Source organism: Littorina saxatilis, linkage group LG12 (assembly GCF_037325665.1).
Source record: "Littorina saxatilis isolate snail1 linkage group LG12, US_GU_Lsax_2.0, whole genome shotgun sequence".
In the NCBI taxonomy this organism is placed as follows: Eukaryota; Metazoa; Mollusca; class Gastropoda; order Littorinimorpha; family Littorinidae; genus Littorina; species Littorina saxatilis.
Genome location: NC_090256.1, coordinates 35785426 through 35794646, shown reverse-complemented (window position 1 = coordinate 35794646; position 9221 = coordinate 35785426). Strand labels below are relative to the sequence as shown.

The 9221-nt window shown below is 42.3% G+C and overlaps 1 protein-coding gene across 1 annotated transcript; it reads left to right on the top strand.

Moving 5' to 3' along the window:
• Window positions 1-4086: 4086 nt before the first annotated feature.
• On the top strand, window positions 4087-8798 carry LOC138981830 (uncharacterized). Its single transcript, XM_070354910.1, has 5 exons — window positions 4087-4287; window positions 4773-4878; window positions 5545-5651; window positions 6186-6358; window positions 7887-8798. Exons 1-5 carry the CDS (start codon window positions 4161-4163, stop codon window positions 8160-8162), a joined length of 789 nt encoding a protein of 262 aa, XP_070211011.1. The 5' UTR covers window positions 4087-4160; the 3' UTR covers window positions 8163-8798.
• The last annotated feature ends 423 nt before the right edge of the window (window positions 8799-9221 follow it).

Here is a 9221-nt window from a genome sequence, read left to right as displayed (position 1 = left end):
GCGGGCGCTCGTGCGCAGGCAAATTTGTGCGCGCGCCGCAATACATGCCAGGTATTTACATACATGCATAAGTTGTCTAGACCACATAGCTGCTTGTTCCGTCTGTCTAGACGGATTCCAGGGCGTACACACACATCGGCAGACTGTTCCGCTGGTTGCCCCTGGGGGAGCACGTTGACCCAGCACAATTCAGCCTTGGTTTAAGCGACTTCACATGTGAATGAATACTACGTCTAGTTTAATGCACTTCTGGCGAGTTTTATTCACGTGTTTTTTTCAATCGTTTCACACCTTCCCAAAAAACAACTATGGCACAATAGCAAGCAAAACACTCATGAACATGGCGAACAAATGATAAAATCACCACTTCAGCTTTAGTGTTAACCGGCTTATCAACCACGCAATGTTCGGGGGGAGGGGGGGGGGGGGGGGGGCATGCCTTACTCTTCGTTGAAATGTATCACCTACACCGCGCCAGATCTCGTTAGTCTTTGGCAAGGCAAAGACAAAAATAAATGTTTCCGATTCCCCGATCGACCCTATGTATTTCCTTCTCACACCCACACCAACACACACACATTCACACACACACACACGTACACACACACACCGGCGCACGCACACACACACACACACACACACACACACACACACACACATACACACACAGAGACACAAACACACAGACAGACACACACACACACACACACACACACACACACACATTCGTTTCTCTTGACGTTGCTGCAATGCAGGTGACTGTCTTCCTCTGCCAACACAATTAGACACACCCACGAGTCACGGGTAGACAGCTTTCGTGAAAAAGCAGGCTTTAACACTTAGCTGTCGTTATCAATGCAAGGTGTCGGCTGCATTCATGTCTACATTTAGAAACCTGAAAACTCAGTCTTACAGTAAGCCTACATAAATCTGCCAATGAAATCACAATATGAAAGTAGTTCTGGCAATCAAAGTTTAGAGAATATGTACTGCGCGAACAATAGGGTCACAGCAAGTTACCGACTTTGTGCAGATGAATCTCATTATGTATCGATTGAAGATTGGATTTTCCTTCTTTGATGCAAGTGAGGTCGGAGTCCGACTAAAACTCATATGTATAGGCGGCTGAGCGAGACTATACAGAGTGCAAGTTTGTTTGCGTTCAATCGTACAAAATAAAAGGAATTATCCTACATACGTGAGAGAGACCACTCACGAGATAACAATATCGTTCAAACCACACGTGTGTATATCTTGTAAATGAGGTCGTGTCAAACTAGTCTCGCGGGGACCTGCTTTTCCACTGCTTATGATGCCAAAGTCACCCAGACAAACTTCACTGTGGAAACAAAATAATTTGCGCCTGCTGTTCAGTTTCCCTGGAAGAGTTTTTGAATCTAACACGTCACGCTACACTTTCTTAAGTGACGTTTCTTTGCTATGACGTGAAAGATTGCTTTGGAAGAGATCGAGGTTCCAAAAGAAGCGTCTTCAATTTGGAGGCCTCGACTGCGGGACGTTTTGATTAAAATACACGTAAGTACAGTATGTATAGTAGGATAAACAAAATACTACATGGCTTGCTGTGTCGTACCAGTACTTTTTCAAATATTGAAAAGCTCGCTTTCGCTCGCAGTTTAATATTTAAAAAAGCAACTCCTGTAAATCTGGTACGACACAGCAAGCCATGTAGTATTCTCTATTATGCACAATGAACTCTGCATTTGTGGACAGTGACAATCCTGATCCCTGCGCGCGACAGCAAAGATTTAACACCAGAAGTGCACTACTATGTCTACTGTGTGTGTGATCCTTTTCATTCAATATTGACCAAATTGGCCAGAACTCCCCCGGGTATCTTCTGAACGCGCCTTAGGCGTGATGATACAGTCTTCACTCCACTAATTCACCCTTCACTCCCGGCCTGTGGGCGTTTTATTGCCACACGCCAAAACCTCTAACCAATCCGTTACAGTGGAACCCCCTTTTTAAGACACCCCCCATCCGATCCCCAAATGTAAGACTTCCCCCTTTTTTCAGACCTTGTTTTTTCCAGATCTTCTGTCCCCCATAGCATCTGTCAATTTCTTCCATTTTAAGACCTGATTTTTTCAGATTTTTGGAGGTCTGACAAGGAGGGGGGGGGGGGGGGGGGAGGGGACGTCCACTGCAAAAAAAAACCCGGTCGCGTGAAAAAAAAACCGAGTCATGTGACATCAAGCTCTTCGCCCAGTTTGTTGCGCAGTCACACTGAGACATTTCCACACAATAGCTATAGGCGAAAAGACATTTGTTTTAAAAGCAATTACGCCAGCTAGGACTGGGTGGCCGAGTGGTAAACGCACTTGCCTCGGAAGCAAGAGATTGCGAGTTCGACCCTGGGTCAGGGCGTTAGCAATTTTCTCCCCCCTTTCCTAACCTAGGTGGTGGGTTCAAGTGCTAGTCTTTCGGATGAGACGAAAAACCGAGGTCCCTTCGTGTACACTACATTGGGGTGTGCACGTTAAAGATTCCACGATTGACAAAATTGTATAGGCATAGATACAAATTAAATGTCCACCAAATACCCGTGTGACTTGGAATAATAGGCCGTGAAAAGTAAATATTTGCCTTAATGATTGGCTTGAGATTTACTGGCCGATGTGAATGCGTGATATATTGAGTAAAAAATTCCATCTCACACGGCAGAAATTAATATGTAAAGCGCTTAGAGAACGTCAAGCGCTATATAAATCGCCCCATACATACATACAAGATGGAGTCAGTTTTTTTTTCTTACGCCTACTCCGTCCTTCTGCTTTACTCCCTGTGGTTTCTTCAATGACAGTAGTTTCTCTGTCAATTTGGGATTTGAACGATCTATTTCAGTCATATTATATTGCGCCAGAACTTGAGGCCGCCTTGTATTTCTTTTCAGTCTCAGTCCGAGCCCTTGTTTTTCTTAAGATGTCTTTCATCAACATTAGTTTTCCTTTTTTGTGTGTGATTGTTATGTCGTTATTTCAGTTTCTTTCTCCAGTATGTGTTTGATAGCCGTTGGAGCCTTGCCTATTGGGACCAGCACTGAGTCGGTATTTTATTAGTGATATTTTTGCCTGTGCTTTTCAAGTTCCACTGCATTTTTCTCATGAAGCTTTTTTTTAAATGGTTTTTTCCAGCTAGATGTGGATCTTTAAAAAAAAAAGTGTAATTACAATCATGGCTGATTTGATTCCTTCGTGTGTGTGTCAGTGTGTGTCAGTGTGTGTGTGTGTGTGTCACCGGTGGGTGTGTGTGCCGTGTGTGTGTGTGTAAGTATTCAAGTTTAATTCTTTTTGCGGAAAATGTACTATTCTTGTCCGAGCCCTGTGACTCAGTGTGACTGTGACAAGTGAATTTAACACGTCTTATATACATCTGTGTTCCTTCATTTTAACTTCGGGATCATAGTCCTTCCCTCTAGTGTCTTAGCAGTGTCGCCACACTGAAAAGCAGTTTCCTTCATTTCTTGTTTTTGTCAACAGTCTACTTATTTCAATGATTATCTGAGTTTATCAGTGAAATTCCGACTGTGTCCGTCGACTAACCCGCAACTGACTGACAGAAATGTAATCAGTGAATCAGTTCAGTATTTCTGTATGATTCCGTCTACTCTCTTTCAGGCTTTTATTGTTTTCTTGTTTCATTTATATTACACAAACTAGGGACAAATACACGGTATAGTTCATGTTTGCACGCCAATTTATCGTTTTTCTTATCCTCCGAGGAAAGTTCCAGTTCCAGTGACTTTGAGACTGGCATCACATGATTGTGTCTCTTTGACTGCGGCAGTATCGTATCACTGACCATAGACAGTAGACAGTATACATCAAGCTCTCTACTGTATACTCTTTGCACTGACTTATGTCTGTCTGCCTGTGTAGAGCATCAAACGTTCACAGTTCCCATCTCTAACTGATGATTTTTGTAAGTACATATATCTATCTGTTACTGAAACTTCGCTTCCTTCTTCTTTCCACTGAAAAAAACACACGAGTCAGACGCGCGGCAGTCATTTCTGCGTTTCTCACAGAGCAGAGGGCTTAGCGTCCAATCAGGTAAACGCAGGGGAAACAACTCCCGCCAACACCCGGGGAAGTTTGTCAACAAATCTTGACCCGACCGAAGTCGCTCAAAGTTCAATGTGGTCAGCCTTGTCAGCCATGGGGAACTCCGTGGCCAAAGCAGCGGCGCTCGATTTCGGCGTCCAGTGGGGTTGCTGGGCCATTGCTGCAGCGCTGAAGACAGAGAAGTTCTATGATCTAGCAGGTAGATAACGTGCTCTGCAAGTGCTCTCATTTTCAGCGTTGCATAACCATGATTTTTAGACTGAGTGACTGTCCGTTTTGTATAACCATGAATTTTAGAGTGACTGTCTGTCCGTTTTGCATATTTACACTTTATTTAAAATTGTTTAGTTGCTGAGCAGCGTTCAAAGCGTCTGTTGTTTGTAATAATAAGTCAAGCACACACACGCACGCACGCGCACTGCGGCAAACACGCACACACACACCCGACCGAGTGACACACACATTCTCACACATGTACACATGTCAGAGAGCTCGAGAGGCTCAGTGTCAGAGGGAGGGAGCGTTACGGGAGGGTTATTGCATAATTATAATACACAAATGCATTATTCTAACATTTCTGAAGAGTGTTACAAATGTACGTTATACATGTATGTATTACAAGTTTAAATACCTGGCTTTTGCAGTGCTGATCGATTGTGTAACTGTTAAATGAGTTTATTGCAGGGTCCGGCACGTTCTTTGCCCTAGCTCTGCAGTCACTGCGATGGGGTGGGACGTACCACACGCGACAGAAAGTGCAGACGGGCATGGTCATGGCATGGGCAGCAAGGTACCTGACACAGATCTGTATTATCCAACCATAAGCGCAGATAAACACTGATCCTCTACTGATCCACATGACTATGATTAAAAAAAAAAAATAAAAAAAAAAACAAAGCCCACACAGGTGCATTCTCAAATTCACAATCAAAAGAAACTGAATGAAGGAAGAGAAAAATTTAGAAATGTAGAAAACGCATATGTTCCTGTGCCTCCTTCACGCTAACAAAAACATAAACAGCCCATTCTCTCCGAGAAAAAGAGGAGAGGTAAAATATTCACACATAAACTCTAAAAATAATCATGTATGCATGCATGTACGCACACGAATACTTGAGAAGCTCAAGCTGTAGAAAGGATCCCCTTGCCCGATTCTTGAAAGTGTCAGCTGTCTATCATTTTTTTAAGCAGATAACCAAAATGTGAATGTTAGTGTGTGTATAGAGGAACCCCCTTTTAACCACCTCCAAAAATATGAGAAAATGAGGTCTTGTAAAGGAGGGAGTCTTAAAATGCAGGTAAATTTACAGAGGTCATGAACAGAAAATCTAAAAAAAATAAGGTCTTAAAAGGGAGGGAGTCTTAAATTGGGGGGTCTTAAAAGGGTGGTTCCACTGCACTGTGTGTTTTCTTGCATTTGTAAGTGATGATTGCTTCTTGATCTTTGCATGACCAGGCTTGGAACGTACCTGTTCAGCCGCATTCTTCACGATGGAGCAGACAGACGGTTCAACAACGTGCGCAACAGGCCTGGCATCTTCTTCATATACTGGACGTTGCAAGGTTAAGGTCCAAACACCCCCCCCCCCCCCCTCTATGCATGCATGCACACGATAAAGATCCCAAGTTCACAGCAAAAATCTCCTGGCAACGTAGGGGGGAAAAAAAATAATATGGTAGTGTCGTACTGCATGGCAGCTTGGTTTCCCCTGTGAGAAAGCAGCCCGAATTTCCATGACGGTAACCTCACAGGATGATATATGATACCAATACCAGTGACTGCAATGTGTCTGGTCTGTTCAAAAAGAATATCAACTGTTTCATCAGTTAGCCTTATTGGAATGTAACGTCACTTGCATGCGGCTCATTCTGCGGATAGAATAAAAAATGGCAGGTCCGACTGTTTGTAAATTTTTTCCCCAGTGTTTTCAGGTTTACTTTGTAAAATATCAAAAATGCATGGTTAACATGATCCTCCATTAGCAATGCTGCTGTTGAAAATGATCCTCAATTTGCAATGCTATTGTTAAAATAATTCTCAATTTGCAGTGCTACTGTTGAAAATGATCCTCAATTTACAATGGTATTGTTAAACAGGTGTGTGGATCTTTTCAACCCTCCTCCCCACGTTGCTACTGAACAACAAGAAGAAAGATCGACCACTGACGACGCGTGACTACGTGGGCTGGGGGATGTGGAGTTTGGGATTCATCTTTGAAGTTGTGGCCGACTACCAGAAGTCTCGCTTCAAGGCTAACCCTGAAAATGCTGTGAGTACAAAGGTTCATTAATTTTGCTCTGATCAGTTATAGAAAAGGATCCCCAGACTGTAGCGACAGGCTGGTACACTTTGGCGTGTGTGTACATGGATCAGACACAAACACTTTGTTATCTGCATACTTAAACTTCACTGGATCACGTTTTGCAGTCAGGATGATGTGGGTCGTGTACGACCTATACTTTAGAAGAAGATCGATTCAACGTAAAAAGTAAAATCCTTCTTAATTCCATGTGGGTCGCCCATGACGCACATCATCCGGACTGTCCAAATCTAATTACGTCATCGTTTGTTTGTTTACTAAGATAATCCTGCAGAAATAGGTCGATGGGAGCGACCTGTGGTGTTTGAGGATAACATGAAATTTCAATCAAAAACTCCCAATAGTTTCAGAGATACAGACACTTTTGTGAGGCTCTGGGTCATCCACGACCCACGGTGAAGGTTAATATAGGAATTTGCCACTAAACTTGCTACATGACCACAAAAGGAAACATAGACAATGAAAGAAAATACAGGCAAACAAACAAGCAAGAAAAAAATGAGATGGGATGGTTAGGAATGACAATGACAATTCTTTATTTAACGAGGGTATCAGAGTAAGCAGTGATCTGCCTTTTTGAGTCACTTGAGAAAAAGTGACTCTATGTAATCGGTCAGTGTTAGTCTGTCCGGCCGGCCGTCCGGCCGGCCGTCCGTAGACACCACCTTAACGTTGGACTTTTCTCGGAAACTATCAAAGCGATCGGGCTCATATTTTGTTTAGTCGTGACCTCCAATGACCTCTACACTTTAACGATGGTTTCGTTGACCTTTGACCTTTTTCAAGGTCACAGGTCAGCGTCAAAGGAAAAATTAGACATTTTATATCTTTGACAAAGTTCATCGGATGTGATTGAAACTTTGTAGGATTATTCTTTACATCAAAGTATTTACATCTGTAGCCTTTTACGAACGTTATCAGAAAAACAAGGGAGATAACTAGTCTTTTCTGTTCGGCAACACACAACTTAACGTTGGGCTTTTCTCGGAAACTATAAAAGTGACCGGGCTCAAATTTTATGTGAACGTGACTCATTGTGTTGTGAATAGCAATTTCTTCCTGTCCATCTGATGCCTCATATAATATTCAGAACTGCGAAAGTGACTCGATCGAGCGTTTGCTCTTCTTGTTACATCTGGCCCTCGCCCTAAAGAGGGACCAGACTAAAATGGAAAAGAAAATGAGGAAAAGAGAGTGAGAGAGACTCAGAGAGACAGAAAGAGAGAACAGGGGGATAAGCTTCCAAGAAGTCTACAGCATGATAGTTGAAGCATAAAAAAGTGCTTATTTAAAATACACTGAGAATTTCTAATCTGTGAGCCTTAAGTTCTGAGTGTATGATGCATTGAGAATTTACTACTTCTGCACACCTTAAAAAGACTAATTTATGTTGGTAGTGTTGATTATCAGACATTGCTCCAAGGGTGTAGCCGGTCTCATATGAAGTATTTGTCATGTTATTAATTTAAATCTCCAGGGCCGGTTCATCAACGAAGGGCTGTGGAGCATCAGTCGACATCCAAACTACTTTGGCGAGATCCTCATGTGGAGCGGCCTCTACGTCTCAGCATCGTCGGTCCTGAAGGGCTGGGAGCATATCAGCGTCATCTCGCCGCTCTTCCTGTCCCACCTGCTGATCAACGTTAGCGGCATCCCCATGTTGGAGGCCTATGGACTGAAAAAATGGGGTGCTGACCCCGCGTACCAGGAGTATGTGCGTAACACTGCAAAACTTGTGCCCTTCTTTTGGTGATCACACCAGAAGTACAGCGGAACCCCCCTTTTAAGACCTCCAAAAATCTGAGAAAAGCAGGCCTTTAAAAGGAGGGAGTCTTGACATGGGGGTACATTTTCAGAGGTTATGAAAAATAAGTCTGATAAAACAGAGTCTTCTGAAGGAGGGACTCTTAAAATGGGGGAGTTTCCGCTGTCTGTTGACAACATGGCAGCATTTGTGTCTTTCCTCTGATGACATGGGCAAGACCGTTTCAAAGAGCACTGTGGATTTAGATAAGGCTGTTTTGACAAGTGTTAATGTATACATGTATTTAGGCTGTGGACTCAGAATTGACATTTATTCATATATCATGACTGATTTGATCTCTTTTTGAGGACTCAGAATTGACATTTATTCATATATCATGACTGATTTGATCTCTTTTTGGGGGATTACCTTTAGAATGTCCATTCTCCTTCTTTAGTGTTAGGTGTTGATGGTCATAATCGAAATTTCTCTGATTTTTGAAGTATCATTTCATGTTTCCCTTTTTTTGTTAACTGTTGAACAATTATATGTGGTGCTGTGAATTCATAATATTCAGATAATTTACTTTAATACCTGATTTATAATGCACTTTGATATCTTATTAAATCAACAATATGCACTTGAGGAGGCTTTGTGGTTGAGTTTACTCTGTGAGTGGTGATGTTTATTCCTGTACTATGTTTATTCTTATATTTGTTTCTTCATAGCACATAGTCATGCGCCTACACATTGATTATATATACACACTGGAAAAAAGAGAAACCAGGAGAAGATAAAACCAGTCATAACCTGAAAGAAAGGCAGAAAGAATGAAACAAAAAACCCACAAAAAACACAGCAGGAGACACACACACACACACACACACACACACACACACAAACATACATAAACACAAACACGCAGCCATCCTCAATCACATAACAATTTTTTAGTAGAAAACATTTTGCTTCAAAAGAGCTAAAGTTGTGTTTAAGTGAATACACAAAATGCAAGATTACCTCCTTTGGCTTTAACATCGCGAAGCACACTCCCTTTCGTTTGTCATT